The sequence below is a fragment of the Schistocerca piceifrons genome, chromosome 9 (assembly GCF_021461385.2).
Source record: "Schistocerca piceifrons isolate TAMUIC-IGC-003096 chromosome 9, iqSchPice1.1, whole genome shotgun sequence".
Classification (NCBI taxonomy): domain Eukaryota; kingdom Metazoa; phylum Arthropoda; class Insecta; order Orthoptera; family Acrididae; genus Schistocerca; species Schistocerca piceifrons.
Window position 1 is genome coordinate 157,534,994 of NC_060146.1, and position 27,735 is coordinate 157,562,728.

The 27,735-nt window shown below is 44.9% G+C and overlaps 1 protein-coding gene across 1 annotated transcript; it reads right to left on the bottom strand.

The window, feature by feature from the left end:
- Nucleotides 1–27,735, bottom strand: LOC124716793 (enteropeptidase-like). The gene is made up of 3 exons (XM_047243342.1): nucleotides 27,536–27,735; nucleotides 13,544–13,765; nucleotides 1–163 (listed from the first exon to the last, which is right to left on the bottom strand). Exons 1-3 carry the CDS (start codon nucleotides 27,733–27,735, stop codon nucleotides 1–3), a joined length of 585 nt encoding a protein of 194 aa, XP_047099298.1.

The window sequence follows — 27,735 nt, forward strand, 5'->3', positions numbered from 1 at the left end:
CTATGTTTCCGACGCGGAGATGACGGAATTGATCCAGTCGCGGTAGTAGCCGATGGCCATGAAGAATATGTTCTTGGCCTTCTGGGCACACAGGCGCGTAGTCTGATGCTCGGACGACTTGGGCGACTTGAACGTCTTGTACGCTATCAGCCCCGCCAGCTTCCTGTCAACACAAGACAAGCACACAAACATTCTTAAAAATGGTTCAAATGGCTCTGAGCACTATGCGACATAACTTCTGAGGTCATCAGTCGCCTAGAACTTAAAACTACTTAAAACTAACTAACCTAAGGACATCACACACATCCATGCCCGAGGCAGGATTCGAACCTGCGACCGTAGCGGTCGCTCGGCTCCAGACTGTAGCGCCAAGAACCGCACGGCCACTCCGGCCGGCCAAACATTCTTACACTCTGCTATAACAAGTTCGCACTGAAGTTCGTGTCTGTAGAATTCAGTGTTTGGTTTCATTACGATAACTACAAGAACTGACTACTGTATTCCACTGTTGTTGATTTCAAAACCGTACCAATAAATTTTGAAAAGAAAACAGTACAAAATCACAAAACCAGCTGACGAGTTTTTATATTTAATGCAGTTGAGACATTCACTGCACAGAGAGTGAAAGTAAAATAAAGTAAGCAGATTTGTTTGGGCGGCCGTATTCCACAGTAGCTGTTAAACGGGGTGTTTCACAGCTCATGTTACACACTTCTAGAGGTGGTAGGGGGGACTTAGTAGATCAGGTTTTACAAAAGAACGCACGTTAGGAGACGTCATCAAATGACGCTATAGTGCGCGAAAGTTATACACTACTGGCTATTAAAATTGTTACACCACGAAGATGACTTGCTACAGAGGCGAAATTTAACAGACAGGAAGAAGATGCTGTTATATGCAAATGATTAGCTTTTCAGAGCATTCACACAAGGTTGGCGCCGGTGGCGACACCTACAACGTGCTGACATGAGGAAAGTTTCGAACCGATTTCTCATACACAAACAGCAGTTGACCGGCGTTGCCTGGCGAAACGTTGTTGTGATGCCTCGTGTAAGGAGGAGAAATGCGTACCATCACGTTTCCGACTTTGATAAAGGTCAGATTGTAGGCTATCGCGATTGCGGTTTATCGTATCGCGACATTGCTGCTCGCGTTGGTCGAGATCCGATGACTATCAGCAGAATATGGAATCGGTGGGTTCAGGAGGGCAATACGGAACGCCGTGCTGGATCCCAACGGCCTCTCGAGATGACAGGCATCTTATCCGCATGGCTGTAACGGATCGTGCAGCCACGTCTCGATCCCTGAGTCAAAGATGTGGACGTTTGCAAGACAACAACCATATGCACGAACAGTTCGACGACGTTTGCAGCAGCATGGACCGGATTCCATGGCTGCGGTTACCCTTGACGCTGCATCACAGACTGGAGCGCCTCCGATGGTGTACTCAACGACGAACCTAGGTGCACGAATGGCAAAACGTCATTTTTTAGGATGAATCCAGTTTCTGTTTACAGCAGCATGAAGGTCGCATCCGTGTTTGGCGACATCGCGGTGAACGCACATTGGAAGCGTGTATTCGTCATCGCCATACTGGCGTATCACCCGGCGTGATGGTATGGGGTGCCACTGGTTACACATCTCGGCCACCTCTTGTTCGCATTGACGGCACTTTGAACATTTCAGATGTGTTACGACCCGTGGCTCCACCCTTCATTCGATCCCTGCGAGACCCTACATTTCAGTAGGATAATACACGACCGCATGTAGCAGGTCCTGTACGAGCCTTTCTGGATACAGAAAATGTTCGACTGCTTCCCTGGCCAGCACATTCTGCAGATCTCTCACCAATTGAAAACGTCTGGTCAATGGTAGCCGAGCAACTGGCTCGTAACAATACGCCAGTCACTACTCTTGATGAACTGTGGTATCGTGTTGAAGCTGCATGGGCAGCTGTACCTGTACACGCCATCCAAGCTCTGTTTGACTCAATGCCCAGGCGTGTCAAGGCCATTATTACGGCTAGAAGTGGTTGTTCTGGGTGCTGATTTCTCAGGATCTATGCACCCATATTGCGTGAAAATGTAATCACATGTCAGTTCTAGTATAATATATTTGTCCAATGAATACCCGTTTATCGTCTGCATTTCTTCTTGGTGTAGCAATTTTAATGGCCAGTAGTGTAGTTAGCTTTCTTGTCGGACGGGGAGCAGTTAGTATTCGAAATGCACTAGTAGTTACTTCATCATTCTCTCTCTCTCGCTCTCTCTCTACCCAAACACAACATATGACATGTGGAAAAGAAATGTAGGATTCAACATTTATAGATAGCAACGAAAATAAAAACAAGTAGCTGCTAAGTCCAGGACTTAATAAAAATATTGTTGTTGAAAGAAGTAACTAAATGCATCTGGAGCATAATTTATGATGTGCACTTACTGAAAACAACTCAAATACACTGAAGCGTCAAAGAAATTGGTATAGGCATGCATATTAAACTACAGAGATAGGTCTATGTAAACAGGCAGAATAAGGCGCTGCGGTCGGCGACGCCTATATAAGACAACAAGTGTTTGGCGCTGTTGCTACATCGGTTACTGCTGTTACAAAGGCAGGTTATCAAGATTTAAGCGAGTTTGAACGTGGTGTTATAGTCGGCGGACGAGCCATGGGACACAGCATCTCCGAGACAGCGATGAAGTGGGGATTTTCCCGTATGACCATTTCACTAGTGTACCGTGAATTATCAGGAATCCGGTGAAACATCAGATCTCCGACATGGCTACAGCCGGAAAAGTACCTGCAAGAACGAGACCAACGATGGCTGAAGAGAATCGTTCAACGAGACAGAAGTGCATCACTTCTGCAAATTGCTGCAGATTTCAATGCTGGGCCATCAACAAATGTCAGCGTGGGAACCGTTCAACGAAACATGATCTATATGGGTTTTCGGAGCCGAAGGTCTACTCGTGTACCATTGACGACTGCACGACACGTAGTTTTACGCCTCGCCTGGGCCCGCCAACACTGACATTGGACTGTTGATGACTGGAGAATGTTGTCTGGTCGGACGAGTCTCGTTTCAAATTATATCGAGTGGATGGACGCGTACGGGTATGGAGACAACCTGATGAATCCATGGCCCCCGCCTGTCACCAGGGGACTGTTCAAGCTGGTGGAGGCTCTGAAGTGGTGTGTGGCGGGTGCAGTTGGAGTGATATGGGACCCCTGATACGTCTAGATACGACTCTGACAGGTGACACGTATATAAGCATCCTGTCCGATCACTTGCAGCTATTCATGTCTATTACGCATTCCGACGGACGTGGGCAATTCCAGCAGGACAATGCGACACCACACATGTCCACAACTGCTAGAGAGTGGCTCCAGGGACACTCTTCTGAGTTTAAACACTTCCGCTGGCCACCGAACTCCCCAGACATGAATATTATTGAGCATATCTGGGATGCCTTGGAACGTGCTGTTCAGAAGAGATCTCCACCCCCTCGTATTGTTACGGATTTAAGGACAGCCCTGCAGGATTCATGGTGTCAGTTCCCTCCAGAACTACTTCGGCATTAGTCGAGTCCATGCCACTGCGTGTTGTGGCACTTTTGCGTGCTCTCGGGGGGGCCTACACGATATTAGACAGATGTACCAGTTTCTCTGCCTCTTCAATTTATAAGAATGGTTGTAAGACAAAAGCATTACCTATTGTTTCATTGACTGATTAGTTTATGACTTAAAAAAACACCCAGAAAACAAAATATGATTGATATTTCACTATTTTCAAAATAAAAAGTGTTCAAAGAAAGTTCTTTTTCATTCTGATGCTTAGTTAGGTGCTAAAGTGGGGTAATGTCTAAGATCTGGTTCCACTTGTGGTTAATGGTGTAAGAAAGGTTTGGAAACATTGGCCTTGGAGATTCAACCCTATCGTACAAGGAAACCACACAGTAATACTATTTTTGATTTTTTGTATTTATTACATGAAGTTCATGGCTAAAATATCGATATTCAAAAGTTGTTTTATGCAACTCTCAAAAATTCTCGAGAAAATCGTCTGTGGAGTGTTCTGATCGCCTTTAATGTTTAAAAACTAATGACATGTTTTCGATGGGACGCATGGCTACGTGGTAGAACGCTCGCCTACAATGTGGGACGCCGGGTTCGATACTCGATCGATGCAAACTTCTAAACAATGGTGCTTGTTCCACGAGCATAAGCTACGAGAGGGTACGAAAAAGAAACCGAAATAAATTTGTAGTTGGCATAGCTTTTGTAATACCGCTTTTTGCCACAAGGAACGCAGAGAGCGAACATTCCAGAGTCAGTAAGCTGGGTGCTTTTGCTGAAGGTCAGACCAGTTTCAGCAGAGTTTATACTGACAATTGTTTTGTTTGATTGTCGTTTTTGCAATGGCTGACTTTCGCGAACAGCGTGCGGCGGTGAAATTCTGCTTTTTGCTCAGAGAAAGTGGAGCTGAAACTCTTGTAACGTTAAAAACGGCGTACAACGACGATGCTACAGGCAAAACTCAAGTTTTTGAGTGGTTTCGCCGTTTCAGAAATGGTGAAATATCAGTTGATGGGAAACCGCATTCTGGTCGTCCTTTTAAGGCGGAACACGTGAAAATGTTGAAAACATTCATGCAATCATCAAGTAAGATCGATGACGATCCATTGAAGAAACTGTGGAGCTGTCGGTACTTTGAGTTCATGGCAACTACACTATGTGATCAAAAGTGTCCAGACACCCCCAAAAACATACGTTTTTCATATTAAGTGCATTGTGTTGCCACCTACTGCATGTATTCCATATCAGCGACCTCAGTAGTCATTAGACTCGTGAGAGAGCAGAATGGGGCGCTCCACGCAACTCACGGACTTAGAACGTGGTCAGGTGATTGGGTGTCACTTGTGTCATACGTCTGTAAGCGAGATTTCCAAATTTCTAAACATTCCTAGGTCCACTGTTTCCGGTATGACAGTGAAGTGGTAACGTGAAGGGGCACGTACAGCACAAAAGCGTACAGGTCGACCTCGTCTGTTAACTGACAGACCGTCGACAGATGAAGACGGTTGTAATGTGTAATAGGCAGACATATATCCAGACCATCACACAGGAATTCCAAACTGCATCAGGATCCACTGCAAGTACTATGACAGTTAGGCGAGAGGTGAGAAAACTTGGATTTCATGGTCGAGCGGCTGCTCATAAGTCACACATCACGCCGGCAAATGCCAAACGTCGCCTCGCTTGGTGTAAGGAGCGTAAACATTGGAAGATTGAACAGTGGAAAACGTTATGTGGAGTACACAATGTGGCAATCCGATGGCGGGGTGTGGGTATGGCGAACGCTCGGTGAACCTCATCTGCCAGCGTGTGTAGTGCCAACAGAAAAATTCGGAGGCGGTGGTATTATGGTGTGGTCGTGTTTTCATGGAGGGGGCTTGCACCCCTTGTTGTTTTGCGTGGTACTATCGCAGCACAGGCCTACATTGATGTTTTAAGCACCTTCTTGCTTCGCATTGTTGAAGAGCAATTCAGGGATGGCGATTGCATCTTTCAACACGATCGAGCACCTGTTCATAATGCACGGCCTGTGACGGAGTGGTTACACGGAATAACATCCCTGTATTGGACCAGCCTGCACAAAGTCCTGACCTGAATCCCATAGAAAACCTTTGGGATGTTTTGGAATGCCGACTTCGTGCCAGGCCTCACCGATCGACATCGATACCTCTCCTCAGTGCAGCACTCCGTGAGGATGGGCTGCCATTCCCAAAGAAACCCTCCAGCACCTGATTGAACGTATGTCTGCGAGAGTGGAATTTATCATCAAGGCTAAGAGTGGGCCAACACCATATTGAAGTGGAGGGCGCCACGAACTTGTAAGTAATTTTCAGCCAGATGTCCGGAGACTTTTGATCACATAGTGTAGTTGTGGCAGAAGATTTGGGAATGAAAATAGTGACTGCCAAATTATTTCCGCGACTGCTGACAGCTAAACAAAAACAAGGTCGCGTAGAAGTCGCATGTCTCGAAATGATCCAAACTTTCTTTTCAAAAATTATCACTGGTGACGAAACTATGCTTACGATCCTAAATCAAGGTAACAATCAAGCCAGTGGAAAATTTCAAGTTCGCCTCGCCCCAAGACAACTCGTCAATTGAAATGAAACTTTAAAACAATAATGATTTGTTTGTTTGGATGTGAGAGGACTCATCCATTCAGAGTTTGTTCCTCGGAGTCAGAGAGTTAACCAGGCTTTCTACTGGGAAGCTTTGAAAAGATTGCACAACAGTGTGCGGCGGAAGCTGACTGTTATGTGGCAAGTCGGGTGATTCGTTTTCCCATCATGACAATGCCCCTGCTCACACACCACTGTCTGTGTGACAAATTTCTTGACCAATAACAGTATGACTCTTGTTCCTCACCCCCCACACACAGCCGACCCTGCACCGAGCGATTATTTTTCTAGTCTGTAGAAAAGAGACATGAAAGGAATGCGTTTTGCAGATGTTGCTGAGGTGAACGAAAAAAAAACGATGGATGTATTGTCAAGCGTCACAAAAGACGAACCTAAAAAATGTTTTGAAAAATGGAATAAAAGGTTAGACAAGTGTATTAGTGCAAGTGGAGACTAGTTTGAAGTGCTGAAAATGAGAATAAATAAGTTAATTAATAAGTTAGGTTTCTTTCAGCTACCCCGTGGTACATAAAGATGAAAAAATATAATTTATGATGTCTTGGTTACATTTAAACAGAAGTTTTGTTAACAGTCTTCTACAAAAGATCAGTAATTAAGAAATTATATTTGCAATGAAAACTGTTTTTTGTGTGCAATATGTTATGAGAAATTCGAAGACGAGCATTTTTCATAAAATTGACGATTATGTAAGTTAGTATATGTTTGATGAATGTCATATTTAAGTGATATAGGCATTAGAACTGAACGAAAAAATCGAAAAACATATGACCAAAAGAAGAGTTGAACCAGCGCACCAGACATTGCGAGTCTCGAGAGTTACAGATTTTCTTCCATCTTTACGTATTGCACACTTCATAGAAATGCTTGTAGAACACGCACATTTGTTTAAAAATTTGCGTCAGCATCAAATCGAACCTAGGATCCCAAATGGAAAGTGACCATTCTACCACAGCACCATACAGCCTGTTGAAAAATCGAACTTATTTTAGGGTATTAAAGGCACAAACGATTTGGGGTTACTGACAGACAATGACATCACGGCAATAAAACCGATAAAAGTTCTAAATGAATACGCTGAAAAATGCTGGCTTAGATTTTTCTTTTAAAAATTACTTAATCTATACTAAAACATGCTGAAATTAAACCCAAAGTACGACCAAATCAGGAAGGATCACGTCAATAGCGTCGAATATGCTTAGAGAATTTCCCTAAGCACGTCCGACGTTACCTGAATGACATCATTCCAAGACGTTGGATTGGAAGAAGAGGAGAGGAAGATGAATTTCATTGCCCGTAGCCTCCCAGGTCTCCAGAAATCACAGCTCGTGACTTTTATCCGTGATGTTACGTAAAAGACTAAGTTTTTATCCCCCCTATGCCTGTCACTTTTGAGACTCTGCGACGTCGCATTGTTGAAGCTGTGAATTCGATAACGAGTGACCAGCTGCTTCGTGTGTGGCAGGATATGACCGACCGTTTTGATATTTGTCACGGAACACGTGGTGCTCACATTGAATGCATAAAAATTTGAGCTTTGCTTTTTCCATGAACACTGGAATTATGTTTCTGTCTTTTGTAATCTGTAAGTAATGAATGTCTGAAATCTGTTCCTTCTTTTTGAATAGCCCTGTATTTCGCTCAGAATGGCTGAACTATGATGAATTAAATTCCCCCACTGTTGTGAAAACGATGCCATTACCATCTAGCGCTAAGTGACGGAATTCCTTGGAACGTACAAGCGGCAACCTCCCAGTAACGGTAGCTCGCGCTGGACTAGCACTGTAGTCGGGCGGGTTTACGCTTATCTTCTGAACCTTTGCTACTGTGTCAGCATAGTTTCCCTTTCGAGATGCAATGAATTCCTAGGCTGTCAACCACTGCTCTCGTAACTTATGTAACTTCTCTCGTCAGCTGTATTCCTAATATTTTTGACAGTCATAATTCGCCTTGACACTTTGTTCCCTTACCATCTGCGCCCGTCCTGTCTGCCTCTATCCCACCCTCACCTACCTTGGCCTCACCATTGACCGTCATCTCACCTGGATCCCTCATATCCGCTCTATCCAATCCAAAGCCCACAACCAACTCCAACTCCTCAAACTCCTCTCTGGCTGGACATGGGGGTTGAACCCCTCTACCATCCTCCACACCTACAAATCTTTAATCCATTCCTTCCTCTGTTGTGCCAGTCCCGCCTGAATATCCGTCCCCCCCAGATTCTATAAGTCCCTCCAGATACTCGAGCACCATGCACTCCACCTCGCCTTCCGCATATGCCTCCTGTCCCCCACGCGGATCCTTTACGACCTGATTCCTTTCCCCAACCTGCTCCTATTCCTCAAACATATCCACATACTCTACACCTCCCGCCGCCTTGATCCCCCTCGTACCCTGGTTGCTCCTCTCCTCTCCAACCCTTGCCCTCTGCCGTGCCTTCGCTGTTGTGTCCCCCATACCCTCCATCTCTACACCCTTCATCTCCTTTCCCAAGATGGCTTCCATCAACTGCCCCTCCCAGATGATGCCTTCTCTCCCTCCATTTATGCCTCCTATCAACTCTGATCCTCATCTACCCCTCATTTCCTCTGTCCTTTCAAAAAAATGGCTCTGAGCACTATGGGACTCAACTTCTGAGGTCGTAAGTCCCCTAGAACTTAGAACTACTTAAACCTAACGAACCTAAGGACATCACACACATCCATGGCCGGGGCGGATTCGAACCTGCGACCGTAGCATCTGTCCTTTCCCCGGGCTCCCTCTTCCTTCCCTTCCATCGTGTTTTTTCCCCGCCTACCCTCTGTCTGCCTCCCTTCTCTCCCCCGAGTCCTTTTGCATTCTCCTCCTCTGCCTTTCCCCACTCCCTCTCGTGTCTGCCCTGTTCCCCCCTTCTGAGTCCTCTCCATCCATCGGTTCCCTCCCCCCCCTTTCGTTTTTACTCTCCTTGCCACCCTTTTTTCCCCCTCATCTGTCCAGGTCTCCCCCCATCCGCCCTTGCCTGTGGTGTGTCATCTTCGTGCTGACTTCTTAGTGCAGTGTTTCCAGTGATTGTTAAGTGTTGTGTGTCTCTTCCGTAGTGTTGCGAATGTGATTTTTATATCTCTTACGAACAGAAACCAGACTGTCGCCTAGTTTTTTTAATTGCCTGTCTACTATTTGCCCTGTCTGCTTCCTGTGCATTTTATTATCATTGCCCACCTTTTGTTTTATGTTTTAACTTTCCACAATTTTCCGCTGTTTTACAATTTACGTCACCGTTTTATCGCCTGCTTTTATTGTTTCTTATCTTCCTATGTTTTAAAAATTAAAAAGGCGGGTGCTTCAGTGCTATCCATCCGAGTTTTGTGATCACTCCCATGGTGTTTTGACTGACATGTGGCCGTGCATTATCGTGCAACAGCAAAACATCCTGCTTTTGCCGGTGCGGTCGAACACGACTCAGTCGAGCTTGACGTTTCTTCAGTGTCGTCACATATGCATCAGAATTTATGGTGGTTCCACTTGGCATGATGTCCACAAGCAAGAGCCTTCAAAATCGGGAAACACCGTAGCCATAACTTTTCCAACAGAAGGTGTGGTTCGAATATATTTTTTTTTTTTTTTTTTGTTTGTTTGGTGAATTTGCATGATGCCACTCCATTGATTGCTCTTCGTCTCTGGTGAAAAATTCTTCCAAGAAATTCATTTCTACCACTCTCATACTGTTCCAAAAGTTCGCTGCATACCGTTTTTCTTGTTTCTTTGTGAGCCACTGCCAACATCCTGGGAACCTACCTGGCACAAACCTTTTCTAACGCCAACACTTTCAGTATTCTGCAAACACTTCCTTCCCCTATCCCAACGTAGCGTGACAATTCGTTCACTGTGATGCGTCTGTCAGCAGTCATCAATTCGTTAACTCTCTGCACATTGTCTGGAGTGTGAGCAGTACGAGGCCCGCCGCTGCGAGGACAATCCTCAATATTTCCGTGCCCGCTTTCATCACGTAACCTGCTTGCCCACCGACTAACTGTACTGCGATCGACAGGCGCATCTCCATACACCTTTCTCAACTTCTTGTGGATGTTTCCCACTGTCTCGTTTTCACAGCACAGGAATTCTATGACAGCACTTTGCTTCCGACGAACGTCAAGTGTAGCAGCCATCTTGAAGACATGCTGTGACGGCGCCACTCACGGGAACAGGTTGAACTAAGTTTGAAAACAAGCGGGAATGATGTATCTACACACTGTATAACTTTCACACACGCAGAATGAAAACTGTATTTTTACAAAAATAGTGTGCATTTCTTTTGAAGTAACTCTTGTATAATATGTACTAGAAATGACACAACTTCCCAGGGGCAAAATACGATGATCTCATATGTCCATATGAGGTTTCCAAAGCAGTTTCCACGTGGATACTGCTGGAAGTTTCATTGCTGTAGGTCTGTTAGTTATTGTTCAATGCTGTACTGAGTAGAACGTTGTGTCGCAAACTTTGCGAATTTCGAGATGGCAGAGTTAGAGGAGCAACGTGTCTGCATTACATCTTGCGTAAAACTCAGGAAAACATTTACAGAGACACACCAAATGATGGAGGCTACAGTGATGAGTGCTTAAGCCATACTCGGTGTTACGAATGGTTCACGCTGTTTAAAAATGCTCGGACGGAAGTTAAAGATGACGCTCATTCAGGACGCCCTTCGAGATCTACAGAGGACGCTCATGTCAGAAACGTCAACGAAATTGCGCGTGCCAAACGGAGAGTGACTGTCCCAGAGATTGCTGAAGAATGCAACGTTTCGGTTGGATTATGTCACGAAATCCTGACATGGAATGCATTGCGTTGCCCACGGCTCATTAGTCAAGACCAGAAAGACCTTCACCTCGCGATCTGTGGAGAGCTTTTGGATCGCGCAAGTGAGAATGAGATGTTCCTTATGAGAATAGTAAATGGCTATGAGACGTTGGTCTACGGTTATGGTGCCGAGACCAAGATTCAATCTTCACAGCGGGTCGTAAACGGATCTCCAAGACCAAAAAGGTCTCGTCGGGGCAAATGTCAAAGTCATGCTGATAATTTTTTTGACTTTGAAGGAATAGTTCATCACAAATTCATGCCACAGGGTCAAACTGTTAATCGATGGTACTGTCGGGACATGTTGCGACGCCTGCGAGGAAATGTGAGAAGGAAACGGCTTGAAATATGGCGCGACAGTTCATGGCTATTGCATCACGATAACGCACCCGACAATTCATCACTACTGATGCGTGACCATTGGACAAGAAACGAAATCTCTGTGCAGCCTCATCCTTCGTACTCTCCAAATCTGGCCCCTGTGGACTTTTATTTCAAAAATTGAAAACCCTGTTGAAAGGATCTGAAAATGATAGACGAGATAAAACAAAATTTTCAGACGGCGCTTGGCGCAATCCAGCAAGAGGCGTACCAAGAATGGTTCCGGAAGTGGAAACCGTTGGGAGCGGTGTATCAGCTGTGGAGGAAAGTATTTCGAAGGAGACCATGCACAATAAGTACACTACTGGCCATTAAAATTGCTACACCACGAAGATGACGTGCTACAGACGCGAAATTTAACCGACAGGAAGATGATGCTGTGATATGCAAATGATTAGCTTTTCAGAGCATTCACACAAGGCTGGCGCCGGTGGCGACACCTACAACGTGCTGACATGAGGAAAGTTTCGAAGCGATTTCTCATACACAAACAGCAGTTGACCGGCGTTGCCTGGAGAAACGTTGTTGTCATGCCTCGTGTAAGGAGGAGAAATGCGTACCATCACGTTTCCGACTTTGATAAAGGTCGGACTGTAGGCTATCGCGATTGCGGTTTATCGTATCGCGACATTGCTGCTCGCGCTGATCGAGATCCAATGACTGTTAGCAGAATATGGAATCGGTGGGTTCAGGAGGGTAATACGGAACGCCGTGCTGGATCCCAACGGCCTCGTATCACTAGCAGTCGAGATGACAGGCATCTTATCGGCATGGCTGTAACGGATCGTGCAGCCACATCCCTGAGTCCACAGATGGGGACGTTTGCGAGACAACAACCATCTGCACGAACAGTTCGACGACGTTTGCAGCAGCATGGACTATCAGCTCGGTGACCGTGGCTGTGGTTATCCTTGACGCCGCATCACAGACAGGAGCGCCTGCGATGGTGTACTCAACGACGAATCTGGGTGCACGAATGGCAAAACGTCATTTTTTCGGGTGAATTCAGTTTCTGTTTACAACATCATGATGGTCGCATCCGTGTTTGGCGACATCGCGGTGAACGCACATTGGAAGCGTGTATTCGTCATCGCCATACTGGCTTATCACCTGGCGTGAGGGTATGGGGTGCCATTGGTTACACGTCTCGGTCACCTCTTTTTCGCATTGATGGCACTTTAAACAGTGGATGTTACATTTCAGACGTGTTACGTCCCCTGGCTCTACCCTTAATTCGATCCCTGCTAAACCCTACATTTCAGCAGAATAATGCACTACAGCATGTTGCAGGTCCTGTACGGGCCTTTCTGGGTACAGAAAATATTCGACTGCTGCCCTGGACAGCACATTCTCCAGATCTCTCACCAATTGAAAACGTCTGGTTATAGGTGGCCGAACAACTGGCTCGTCACAATACGCCAGTCACTACTCTTGATGAACCGTGGTATCGTGTTGAAGCTGCATGGGCAGCTGTACCTGTGCACGCCATCCAAGCTCTGTTTGACCCAATGCCCACGTGTATCAAAGCCGTTATTACGGCCAGAGGTGGTTGTTCTTGGTACTGATTTCTCAGGATCTATGCACCCAAACTGCGTGAAAATGGAATGACATTTCAGTTCTAGTATAATATATTTGTCCAATGAATACCCGTTTATCATCTGCATTTCTTCTTCGTGTAGCAATTTTAATGGCCAGTAGTGGACTTTCGTAGGAACCCCGCCTTTATATTGATTTCCATTACTGTGTGTTGTTACATTGTACCATAGGATACTGAAACTAAGACAACCCTTCTGCTGGATATAGATGGTCTCTAGCCCAATGGGTATCCAATACACTAGATCCTACCTTTCTATCACCAATAGAACCTGAGGATGTGTCCTGAAAAATTCCGTTTTTATGCGCGGAGTTTTTGGATAATTAGGTAGCGCATGTACCGATAAGTATCAAAATTCCCGAAAGGTTTGGAAAAATCAGAAACATCTCGGACACAAGGACGAGTGTGAGTTGGAGTCCTGGAATAATAAGAAACAACAAAGAAAGAAGAGGGGCTGAAGTTGTGAGGCGACCCCGTTGGTCGAGACGGAGACGGCCGAGCTGGAAGTGAGACGTACCCCTCGTTGTCCATGACGGCGCCGCCCATGTCGCCCCAGCACATGGCGTACGTCGTGTTGGTGCCGCAGAGCGCGTTCTGACCCAGGCGGTAGGTGGGCACCTCCTGGCTGCACATCTCGCCGCACTCCAGCGTCACACTCGCGCTGCCCAGCACGTGCGCAAAGTCCCCTTCGAACGTCTCGCCGAAGCCCATCATGATGCCCACCCTGGGCTCGTCCCACCTGCCACAAAACAAACCCATCATCGTCGCTGGGCCCGTTCCACGTGTCACAAACCGAATCCTCGCTCACCTCACTACAACGTTGCACCCACACCTTCTGGGGGCACGCCGAGCCTAAAATTCACCTATGAACGAGGACAGTATTCGATACTGTAATGAATTTTGCCACTTCAGAGCTTTCGTACCTCAACTGAAACGTTCAATCCCGTATAAAGTTCGGCCTGACTAAATATGTACTTAATGGGGGTAGGACGTCAAACGGGCCGACTTGGAACAGGAGAGGCACCACAGGACATTTTAATTTCCACTGTCTGTACTTTTACAAGTAAATTCATAAAACTTTGTCAGCATGAGCAGGAAGGATTCAGGATTCACACTCGTAGCAGCGGAAGTTCAAAAGCCTAACAAAATTTTTTATTTTACATGTGAAATTTCATCATTTTTTCACTTACTATCGGCTGCATTTGTTGCTATAGGTACACTTTTCTTCATAAGTAAGAGATACTGTTCGATGAATTTTGCACAGCATACAAACCATACTTACAGGTGTACGAAACTCTAGAATCTATTTAATTTATGAAAAAATGAATGAGCTGTTACGTTTTAAACTTTATGTTTAGAAAAAATCAAATTTTGTAGTTAATTATCTCAATTTGTACCACAGTTTTTAATAGATTTGGAAAATTCTAGAGTTTCACACACCTGTAACTATGGTTTGTATGCTGTGTAAAATGCATCAAAGAATCTCTTACTTGTGAAGAAAAATGTACCTATAGCAACAAATGCAGCCAACAGTAAGTGAAAAAATGATGAAATTTCACACGTAAAAAAAATTATTTTGTTACGTTTTTGCACTTCCACAGCTATGAGTGTGAATCCTGAATCCCTCCTGGTCATGCTGACAAAGCTTTATGATTTTATTTGTAAAAGTATAGTCAGTGGAAATTAAAATGTCCTGTGGTGCCTCTCCTGCTCCAAGTCGGCCCGTTTGACGTCTTAACCCCCTTAAATTATATACAGGGTGAAAAGTATTTAAACCGACAAACTCTGGGAGGTTGTAGGGGACATAAAAACAAATATTTTTCCCTAATGTCATTTTTTCCTATGAGGATTATTTAAACCGGTGGAGGCCGTACTCCGCTGTTCAGTTGTAGGCAACTGCTGTCGACCAGTGTAGTAGTGCATTGTCTCCGTTTACTAATGGAGCGATACACCTGGAGTACAGATATGGTTCGTGCGTACTACGTAGCGCACCATAACGGACGAGCTGCACAGCGGGTTTATCAACAATAATATCCTAATCGCCGCATCCGGCATCATAAGACCTTTGCTGCTGTGTACCAACGTCTGCGTGAGACCGGGTCATTTAGCAGATCACCTGGACAGGGACGCCGTCGCACGGTAAGAACGCTGAAAGTTGAGGAAGCTGTCTTGCAGCATATGGAGCGGCATCTTTCAATCAGCACTCGTGCAATTGCACGTAACATGGGAACGAATCAGACGAATGTAAGAACAGTCCTTCGAGAGCAATTGTTACGTCCATTTCCCTTACAGCGTGTCCACAACTTGGAACCAGTTGATTATCCACCCAGAGCACAGTTTTCGCAGTGGTACCTGGAACAGTGTGAAATGCATCCTACATTTCCATCCTCTGTGTTGTTTACCGAGGAAGCAATGTTCGGGCGTGATGAAGTCTTCAACATGCACAATTCGCATGTTTGGAGTGAGGATAACCCACATGTCACAGTTACTAGCGCTCATCAAGTGTGCTTCTACGTTAATGTGCGGGTCGGTGTTGTTGGGGACTGTTTAATTGGGCAGGAACTATTGGAATCTTCTCGCTAGAGCATTGCCAGAATTGCTGGAAAACGTCCCGCTCCCTACCAGACAATGCATATGGTTCCAAAATGACGGGGCGCCGGCACATTTCAGTCATCGTGCACGTCGATTCCTGGACCTACGGTTCCCGGAAACGTGGATTGGCAGAAGCAAAGTGTTTGTTGGATTAATTAATTTGCCGCCAGAGAAATCTTCCTCTGCCGGCTTAAATACTCCTCATAGGAAAAAATGACATTAGGGGAAAATATTTGTTTTGATGTCCCCTACAACCTCCCAGAGCTTGTCGGTTTAAATACTTTTCACCCTGTGTATGCCACATCTAAATATAATATTGCATACGTATATTTGATCATCAAAACACTATTTTTCTGACAATATAATTTTATTTTTCATATCGATTCATTTAGCAACATTGATCTTGAACCATGAAAATTAGTAATCACAACTGTTAACTAAAATAAGTCAATAACTACTTTACGGTGAAACTAACGTTATTATGCTTTATCATGCAATCAGAATTTCTGGTTTCATTTTTAATATTTCTAATTTTATTATCGATAATTGAATAGACAATTATACAAAGACCGGAAGCTGATAGTTCTTACAGTGTCGAAATTTACAAACTTCATTATTAATTATTAGGCGCATAAACCTTTACATAAATATTTCCTGAAAACATTATGTAAATTATACCTCAAAAGTAATTTCAATTAAGACAATCATAATAAAATCATTTGAACTACATCCTCTTCTAGAAGGCTCTGAGCACTATGGGACTTAACTTCTAAGGTCATCAGTCCCCTAGAACTTAAAACTATTTAAACCTAACTAACCTAAGGACATCACACACATCCATGCCCGAGGCAGGATTCGAACCTGCGACCGTAGAGCGGTCGCGCGGTTCCAGACTGTAGTGCCTAGAACCGCTCGGCCACCCCGGCCGGCTCTTCTAGAAACATCTGGAAGCTATGTATGTAATATTTATAAAAATTTTAGGCGCCAAAAGTGCCACAATAGTTTCAGATTGTTCAAAATGTTCAAATTGTGTGAATTCCTAAGGGACTAAACTGCTGGGGTCATCGGTCCCTAGACTTACACACTACTTAAACTAACTTATGCTAAGAACAACACACCCACCCATGCTCGAGGTAGGACTCGAACCTCCGGCGGGAGGAGCCCCGCAATCCGGGACATGGCGCCTCAAACCGAGCGGCCACTCCGCGCGGCTCAGATTGGTTAATGTAGCTATCAAGTTCCTTAAGTTGTGTTGAAATGTTGCACGAGGCATTTACTTTACAAGTGGTGGTGTAGAAAATATCAAGAAGTTATGAATAAATACTGTTGATGTCAAAAAGCAAAAATATTCCAGCGTCATATATTGAAACAAAAAAACTTTGGACTTACTAATTGGAAAGCATAAACAGGAACCGACACTCTAGGCAAGGAGACAGCCATACCACGAATAACGAAATTATCTGCTACTACACTACTGGCTATTAAAATTGCTACACCACGAAGATGACGTGTTACAGATGCGAAATTAAACCGACAGGGAGAAGATGCTGTGATATGCAAATGATTAGCTTTTCAGAGCATTCACACAAGGTTGGCGCGGTGGCGACACCTACAACGAGCTGACATGAGGAAAGTTTCCAACCGATTTCTCATACACAAACAGCAGTTGTCCGGCGTTGCCTGGTGAAACGTAGTTGTGATGCCTCGTGTAAGGAGGAGAAATGCGAACCATCATGATTCCGACTTTGAATAAGGTCGGGTTGTAGCCTATCGCGACTGCGGTTTATCGTATCGCGACATTGCTGCTCGCGTTGGTCAAAATCCAATGACTGTTAGCAGAATATGGAATCGGTGGATTCAGGAGGGTAATACGGAACTCCGTGCTGGATCCCAACGGCCTCGTATCACTAGCAGTCGAGATGACAGGCATCTTATCCTCATGGCTGTAACGGATCGTGCAGCCACATCTCGATCCCTGAGTCAACAGATGGGGACGTTTGCAAGACAACAACCATCTGCACGAACAGCTCGACGACGTTTGCAGCAGCACGGCCTATCAGCTCGGAGACCATGGCTGCGGTTACCCTTGAAGCTGCATCACAGACAGGAGCGCCTTCGATGGTGTTTTCAACGACGAACCTGGGTGCACGAATGGCACAACGTCATTTTTCCGGATGAATCCAGGTTCTGTTTACAGCATCAGGATGGTCGCATCCGTGTTTGGCGACATCGCGGTGAACGCGCATTGGAAGTGCGTATTCGTCATCGCCATACTGGCGTATCACCCGGCGTGATAGAATGGGGTGCCATTGGTTGCACGTCTCGGTCACCTCTTGTTCGCATTGACGTTGCATTTCAGATGGGTTACGACCCGTGGCTCGACCCTTCACTCGATCCCTGCAAAACCCTACATTTCAGCAGGATAATGCACGACCGCATGTTGCAGGTCCTGTATGGGCCTTTCTGGATACAGAAAATGTTCGACTGCTGTCTTGGCCAGCACATTCTCCAGATCTCTCACCAACTGAAAACATCTGGTCAATGGTGGCCTAGCAACTGGCTCGTCACAATACGCCAGTCACTACTCTTGATGAACTGTGGTATCGTGTTGAAGCTGCATGGGCAGCTGTACCTGTACCCACCATCCAAGCTCTGTTTGACTCAATGCCCAGGCGTATGAAGGCCGTTATTACGGTCAGAGGTGGTTGTTCTGGGTACTGATTTCTCAGGATCGATGCACCCAAATTGCGTGAAAATGTAATCACATGTCAGTTGTAGTATAATATCTTTGTCCAATGAATACCCGTTTATCATCTGCATTTCTTCTTGGTGGAGCATTTTTAATGACCAGTAGTTTCTGCAGTTATGAAATTACGGAGGCTGACTTATTCCACCGTCTACAAACTCTAGAGACTGATTGATGTGAGGATACGGAACATGTCCGAAAATGCATGGTTTCCACGCTAGAGACCATTTATTCAGTCATACACTGTTACAAAGACTGTGGTCTAATACACGCTGTACATGCAGCCACATTCACATTGTGTGCTGAAAATGGTTTCCATGTGCCTCAACGCTTGCGTCGTAGCGTGTTCTGTCTCACACGTTCACATCGGCCAGGCTGCATCCAGTGTCAAACGCAGCATGAATACGCTGCTGCAATTTCTGAACATCTGGAATGGGATCTGCATGCACGATACTTATGAGATGGCCTTATAACCAGAAATCGCACAGGTTGCGATCCGGTGAACGAGCAGGCCCCTTCGTCCAATCCATCGACCAGGGAAGACACGACTGAGATGTGTCCTGACGTTAATGGTGAAGCGGGCTGGAGCACCGTCATGTAGGAGCCACATAACCCTTCGTATCATCGATGGTTACTTCTTCCACCTGTGGAGGCAAAGTCACCCGTTAGGAACGCCGATAGTTCCGGTCTGTTAGGCGATGAGGAAGGAAGACTGGTCCCAATAAACGGTCGCCAATTATCCCAGCCCACACGTTCCTGCTGCACCGATGCTGATGATTCCCAGTCACCATACTATGGTGATTCTGATTACTATCCCCCAGATGACTGTTATGAAAGTTGAAGATACCACTCCGCATAAAGGTGGCCTCATCTGTGAATAGGATGGACGACACAAATCCCCGGATCTTGGTTGCCTGATGAAGAAACCAATGACAATACTGAACTCGATGTGGAAATTCTGTCGTTACTAAGCCCTGCACACGCCATAAGTGATACGGGTAGCTACAATTGTCACGGAGAATGTTCCACACGGTCGTATGGCTTACCCTGTACTGGGAGGCTAACTGCCTTGTACTGACATGGCTGTCGCCTTCCACAGCGTTAATCACATTTTCCTCCAAGTCTGGTCTCTCAACATTTGGCGTACGTCCTTCATAATTTCCTGCTCTCTGAACCGACCTTGTCTCTAACAAAGGGCTTAACACTGTTGCAAACACTAAATGCAGTTATTGTTGTCGACGGGGATAGGTCTCCTAATATAACCTTGCTACCCGCCTCCTGTTGCCATTTGCCTCTCCATAAGTAAACACCATGTCGGCAAGCTCTCGATTCGAATACAGAACCATTGTGTACAAAGCTGTATCACATCCAATGCAGAGTGAGTCAGCAAGAGAAGTGAATCGGAGACAACATTACCAATTACCAATCGGATGTACGCGAAAGAACTTGCCCCCCTTCTAACAGCCGTGTACCGCAAGTCTCAAGAGGAACGGAAGGTTCCAAATGATTGGAAAAGAGCACAGGTAGTCCCAGTCTTCAAGAAGGGTCGTCGAGCAGATGCGCAAAACTATAGGCCTATACGAGGTGCATTCAAATTCTAAGGACTCCGATTTTTTTTCTAATTAACTACTTACCCGAAATCGATGAAACTGGCGTTACTTCTCGACGTAATCGCCATGCAGACGTACACATTTTTCACAACGTTGACGCCATGATTCCATGGCAGCGGCGAAGGCTTCTTTAGGAGTCTGTTTTGACCACTGGAAAATCGCTGAGGCAATAGCAGCACGGCTGGTGAATGCGCGGCCACGGAGAGTGTCTTTCATTGTTGGAAAAAGCCAAAAGTCACTAGGAGCCAGGTCAGGTGAGTAGGGAGCATGAGGAATCACTTCAAAGTTGTTATCACGAAGAAACTGTTGCGTAACGTTAGCTCGATGTGTGGGTACGTTGTCTTGGTGAAACAGCACACGCGCAGCCCTTCCCGGACGTTTTTGTTGCAGTGCAGGAAGGAATTTGTTCTTCAAAACATTTTCGTAGGATGCACCTGTTACCGTAGTGCCCTTTGGAACGCAATGGGTAAGGATTACGCCCTCGCTGTCCCAGAACATGGACACCATCATTTTTTCAGCACTGGCGGTTACCCGAAATTTTTTTGGTGGCGGTGAATCTGTGTGCTTCCATTGAGCTGACTGGCGCTTTGTTTCTGGATTGAATAATGGCATCCACGTCTCATCCATTGTCACAACAGACGAAAAGAAAGTCCCATTCGTGCTGTCGTCGCGCGTCAACATTGCTTGGCAACATGCCACACGGGCAGCCCTGTGGTCGTCCGTCAGCATTCGTGGCACCCACCTGGATGACACTTTTCGCATTTTCAGGTCGTCATGCAGGATTGTCTGCACAGAACCCACAGAAATGGCAACTCTGGAGGCGGTCTGTTCAGCAGTCATTCGGCGATCCCCCAAAACAATTCTCTCCACTTTCTCGATCATGTCGTCAGACCGGCTTGTGCGAGCCCGAGGTTGTTTCGGTTTGTTGTCACACGATGTTCTGCCTTCATTAAACTGTGGCACCAACGAACGCACTTTCGACACATACATAACTCCATCACCACATGTCTCCTTCAACTGTCGATGAATTTCAGTTGGTTTTACACCACGCAAATTCAGAAAACGAATGATTCCACGCTGTTCAATTAAGGAAAACGTCGCCATTTTAAGTATTTAAAACAGTTCTCATTCTCGCGGCTGGCGGTAAAATTCCATCTGACGTACGGTGCTCCCATCTCTGGGACGTATTGACAATGAACGCAGCCTCATTTTAAAACAATGCGCATGTTTCTACCTCTTTCCAGTCCGGAGAAAAAAAATCGGAGACCTTAGAACTTGAATGCACCTCGTATCTCTGACATCGATCTGTTGTAGAATTTTAGAATATGTTTTTTGCTCGCGTATCATGTCATTTCCGGAAACCCAGAATCTACTCTGTAGGAATCAACATGGGTTCCGGAAACATCGATCGTGTGAGACCCAACTCGCTTTATTTGTTCATGAGACCCAGAAAATATTAGATACAGGCTCCCAGGTACATGCCATTTTCCTTGACTTCCGGAAGGCGTTCCATACAGTTCCGCACTGTCGCCTGATAAACAAAGTAAGGGCCTACGGAATATCAGACCAGCTGCGTGGCTGGATTGAAGAGTTTTTAGCAAACAGAACACAGAATGTTGTTCTCAATGGAGAGACGTCTACAGACGTTAAAGACGACAGACATAAAGAAAATCTTCTTTGTGAAATAAAATATATAACGTTGAAATTGAGAAGAAAAATCAAGTGTAACTGATTATTACATAAACGACCTTGTGGATGACATCGGAAGTTCACTGAAGCTTTTTGCAGATGATGCTGTAGTGTATCGAGAGATTGTATCAATGGAAAATTGTACTGAAATGCAGGAGGATCTGCAGCGAATCGACGCATGGTGTAGGGAATGGCAATTGAATCTCAATGTAGACAAGTGTAATGTGCTGCGAATACATAGAAAGATAGATCCCTTATCATTTAGCTACAAAATAGCAGGTCAGCAACTGGAAGCAGTTAATTCCATAAATTATCTGGGAGTACGCATTACGAGTGATTTAAAATAGAATGATCATATAAAGTTGATCGTCGGTAAAGCAGATGCCAGACTGAGATTCATTGGAAGAATGCTAAGGAAATGCAATCCGAAAACAAAGGAAGTAGGTTACAGTACGCTTGTTCGCCCACTGCTTGAATGCTGCTCAGCAGTGTGGGATCCGTACCAGATAGAGTTGATAGAAGAGATAGAGAAGATCAAACGGAGAGCAGTGCGCTTCGTTACAGGATCATTTAGTAATCGCGAAAGCGTTACGGTGATGATAGATAAACTTCAGTGGAAGACTCTGCAGGAGGGACGCTCAGTAGCTCGGTACGGGCTTTTGTTAAAGTTTCGAGCACATACCTTCACCGAAGAGTGAAGCAGTATATTGCTCCCTCCTACGTATATCTCGCGAAGAGACCATGAGGATAAAATCAGAGAGATTAGAGCCCACACAGAAGCATACCGACAATCCTTCTTTCCACGCACAATTCGAGATTGGAATAGAAGGGAGAATCGATAGAGGCACTCAGGGTACCCTCCGCCACACACCGTCAGGTGGCTTGCGGAGTATGGATATAGATGTAAAGATGTAGATTTATTAATGTAAATATTGAACTAATTGTTTAACATCCGTGTATGGATGAATGTGGTGACGAAAGAGAGAGTATGAGTTTGTGAGTCTTGCGGTTTTGTTTTTATCCTTTGTCAAGATTGGCTTGATGATTAATAATATAAACCCAAAAATGGGGAAAATTGTGTGATTTAACAGATTAATCTATCCTGGAACGTACATCATAATGTTGAAGTAAGTACAGTACTTTTCGTTTAGTTTCATTTAATGTAATATATTCCCGAACGTGGATGAAGCGGAACTTAAATTTCATAGTTCGAAGGAAAGAAAATGGCTCAAATGGATCTGAGCACTATGGGACTTAACATCTCTGGCCATCAGTCCCAAAGGAAAGAAAAAAATTAACAACATTTAACATTTTTATTGTATTGAACATACAAATTGTTGATGCGTAAAACCATCCACAGACCGGCCGGCACACCGGACGTCGACACTAATCCGCAACAACGGTCCTAGTGGAAAAGCCCGGGCACTCCAAAATCCAAAAAAGCGTGAAGACGAAGAGCAAAGCGAAGAGCATGACCATCGTTTCCTTTGATACCAAGGGAATTGTGCACAAAGAATTCGTCCCACCAAACCAAACAGTGAATTCCGCGTACTACTGTGGCGTTTTGCGACGGCTCCGTGAAAACGTGCAGCGGCCACGGTCCGAATTTTGGCGTCGAGGGAACTGGCTGCTGCATCACGACAACGCTCCCTGTCACGCGTCTTTGCTCACCGGGACCTTTTTGGCAAAAAAAAAAACAAAAAAAAAAACATGGCGGTTGTACCCTACCCACCGTACTCGCCAGATTTGGCACCTTGCGACTTCGCGCTATTCCCAAAACTGAAACTCAGGTTGAAAGGCTGTCGGTTCGACACTCTAGAGAGGATTCCAGAAGCATTGCTGGCGGTGATAAACACCCTCAAAGAACATGACTTCAGAAAACGTTTGACCAATGGCAGAAGCGCTGGGACCGGTGTGTACGTGCAGATGGGAACTACTTCGAGGGTGATGGTGACCGTTAGTCCAAAGGTAAGGTTTTCAACAGATGGCAGCACCAGTCCCGAAAATTTGGAATAGCACCTCGTAATTTTAGACGTTAGTATGGTGGTGAAGGAAACAAAAGAAAAGTTCGGAGTAGGTATTAAAATCCATGGAAAAGAAATAAAAACTTTGAGGTTCGCCGATGACATTGTAATTCTGTCAGAGACAGCAAAGGACTTGGAAGAGCAGTTGAACAAAATGGACAGTGTCTTGAAAGGAGGGTATAAGATGAACATCAACGAAAGCAAAACGAGGATAATGAAATGTAGTCGAATTAAGTCGGGTGATGCTGAGGGAATTAGATTAGGAAATGAGGCACTTAAAAGTAGTAAAGGAGTTTTCCTATTTGGGGAGCAAAATAACTGATGATGGTCGAAGTAGAGAGGATATAAAATGTAGACTGGCAATGGCAAGGAAAGCGTTTCTGAAGGAGAAAAATTTGTTAACATCGAGTATAGATTTAAATGTAAGGAAGTCGTTTCTGAAATTATTTGTATGGAGTGTGGCCATGTATGGAAGTGAAACGTGGACGATAAATAGTTTAGACAAGAAGAGAATAGAAGCTTTCGAAATGTCGTGCTACAGAAGAATGCTGAAGATTAGATGGGTAGATTACATAACTAATGAGGAGGTATTGAATAGAATTGGGGAGAAGAGCAGTTTGTGACACAACTTGACTAGAAGAAGGGATCGGTTGGTAGGACATGTTCTGAGACATCGAGGGATCACAAATTTAGTATTGGAGGGCGGCGTGGAGGGTAAAAATCGTAGAGGGAGACCAAGAGATGAATACACTAAGCAGATTCAGAAGGATGTAGGCTGCAGTAGGTACTGGGAGATGAAGAAGCTTGCACAGGTTAGAGTAGCATGGAGAGCTGCATGAAACCAGTCTCAGGACTGAAGACCACAACAACAACAATGGTGGTGAACCACCTACAGCAAAAACTATACGTCATTGGCTAAAGTCTTTCAACGAAACCGGTAGTGTTTTAAAAACAAAATCACCAGGTAGACGGAGAACTTCCGAAGATGTTGAACAGATCCGTGTTTCGGTGCTCAGAGCCAAAAGAAGTCATTGGCCAGATTTAGTTAACAATTAGGAGTGCCTAAAGGTTCTGTGTATGATGCTGTGCGTAAAAGACTTAAGTTGTGCCTCTACAAATTCAACTGTTACATGAAATAAAAGCTACTGATAAACTCGAAAGGTATGAGTTTGCTGTAGACTTTCTACACAGAACTGGTGATTATATAAATTTTTTGAAAAAGATTATCTTTTCTGATGCTACATTTCATGTTAGTGCAACAGTTAATCGTCATAACCGCAGAATTTGGAGGGTAGAGCATCCACACGAAGTTATTCAGCATAAACGTGACTCTCCCAGAGTTAATGTCTTGTGAAATTTGATGGAAGACCGAGTGACTGGTCCTTTCATTTTTGTAGAAAAAACAATAAACGGGGACGTTTACTGTGACATATTGACAGAGTACGTCTTTCCCCAAATGGACGATACTGAGGCGGCAAAGAGGTTTGTGTTTTTCCAACAAGATGGCGCCACACCTCATTACAGTAATCATGTGCGTGCAGCTCTTGACACTCGCTTTCCGGGAAGGTGGATAGGCAGTGCTGGCCCAATACCTTGGCCATCAAGAAATCCTGATATACCCCTACTGGACTTTCTCTTTTGGAGCCACATAAAAAATGTTGTGTACTGTGAAAACATCAGAGGCATCACTCATTTACGGGAAAGAATCGTCGCATCGTTTGGGACAGTTACGCCTGAAATGTTGGTGAATACGTGGCGAGAAGTGGAATATCGTCTCGACGTGTGCAGAGCAACAAATGGATCCCACGATGATGTCTACTGCCATTAAACAAAACTTGAAGGAATTCTCTTTCATGATATGTACTCATTGATGTAATTTATCATTAATTTCGCCATTAAATTTGTACTTAAAACAAGGGAGTTCTTTTTCAAACACCCTCTATTGTAATGGAGCATGTTACAAATAAATAAACAGAAAAATGAAACACTGTTATGCGGCCTGGCTGTAAACTGTACTAGAGATGGGTAGTTCGCGAACGAACGGGTGCAAAGGAACGGTTCACCAAGATGAACCAAAGGACCGGGGAACGAATTCCAAGGAACGATCGGTTCATAGTTCACTTCGGTCGCGACGGTCTACTTATAGTTCCCAGGAACGAGGAACGATCAGTCCATAGTTCACTTCGGTCGCGGCGGTCTACTTATAGTTCCCGGGAACGAGGAACGATCGGTTCATAGTTCACTAGTTCACTTCGGTCGCGGCGGTCACTTCGGCAGTTCTCGTTCCAGCCTCGGTCGTGTGCTCGTCTCAGTCTCGGTCTCCCCCGGCCGCACTCGTCGTTCTTCGCATGACCACCTGTCTCAGTTCCACTGCCGACTGCTCCTAGTTAGTTCAGTATCCAATTGTTCGTTTCGTTTACTGCGCTCGCCTATTTTACATGTGTTCCAAACTGTTCTTGCACTTGGTTCTGGCTATTCAGCGTCCACGACCGGTAATCAAAAAGTACTTTACAGTTACGTAAATTACATAAAAATTAAGTTGTATGTAATAGGTACGTCTTTTCAGGTAACAAAAGGGCATATCAGCTCACTTCATTATATCGATGAACAGCAGAAGACATACTTAAACAAGGCAAGTTTTTTTTATTATTCTTATATTTTTTGGTTTCATCGACTTGATTTAGCAGCTAACTTTCAATAATTTGCTTAATTTTTAGTGTAAGAAAATTCATATTAAACGATTTTCGTGTATCTCTCATACACAAAACATTACATTTAGGAAGGCTCTCATTATTTTTAAGATTGGTTGCTTCCAATTTGCATTACCTGCTAGTTTGGTTTCTTTGAAAAAAAAAAAAAGTGGGTTGTGGGTATTTTGGCTCAGTAGGAAAAGCGGTGCCTCTCCATTTGAAAAGACATAGATCGCCCTAAAATCATATTTACTTATTATCTCAAAAACATTTGTTCAGAACGAGCTTTCAAACCAAAAACTTTATTACTGCGAACTTAATATTATTATTATTGCTGCATTAACGTTAATAATGCAACATAAAAACCTAATTTTTACTAAGCGTGTGACGCAAGTATGAGAAAACCACATTTTATTTTATGCTTCCATGAAGTCTCTACTTCGCCTACGAACTCAGAGACAACGTGAAGTATATATAGGGTGTAAACGATTATTGTTTACAACGAAGCATAGCTATGTAGTGGTAGTGGAAACGAAGAATTTTATACAAGACACTTGTGGTCTATTAAGTTGGGAAACAGCCACCAACAAGATTACAAGACTACATGAGCTATAGCCCATGCGCGTCGCGTGAGATTTTCATGTTCCCTTCTCCAGCTCTCTACACATCGTCATCTATTGTTTCGCAATTGTTGCTTGCATTACCTTGTTGTTTCTTCACTGCCTAATTATTACATGTTTGTTTGTTTGTTGTATCTGCTCGCAACGGGCAACACATCGTCCGTAATTGGCTAGCAGTCGGTACTCGGGGCCGGTTTTCCGTGCGCCACCCTATATTATTTCCCTGCGATCGGCCACACAAGGCTACGGTTGGCTAAACGACAGGCTCTGCAGAATCACAGAAATTACTTGTAAAAGTGTGTAAGAATTCTGTAACGAATAAAAACTCTATACATCAGGGGGGAGGCAAGTGCCGCCTCTTGGTGCCCTCCATCCCTCAGTCACCTACACTACTAGTTTTCAGTGTTTCATAAGAACCATGTACCAAGCACAAATGAACGGTGAACGAGTAAAAATGAACGGTTCCCAAAAAAGAACGATCAGCAGTGAACTAGTTCCCAAGGATGAACGAGTTTGCCCATGTCCAAACTGTACGTACTTGGTGACCGAGGTGAGTGCGGCGTGGTTGATGTTGGCATTCGGCTCGCACTTCCTCGACAGCTTGCCGATCGCCACGTCGTGGTCCAGGTGGCGGTCGGAACCACTGTAGACGCGGATGTCGCTGACCACCGCCACCACCACCTCCGGCTGCCGCACGTCCGCCATCGTCTGGTACTTGGTGCCGCCCAGGAAGGCCAT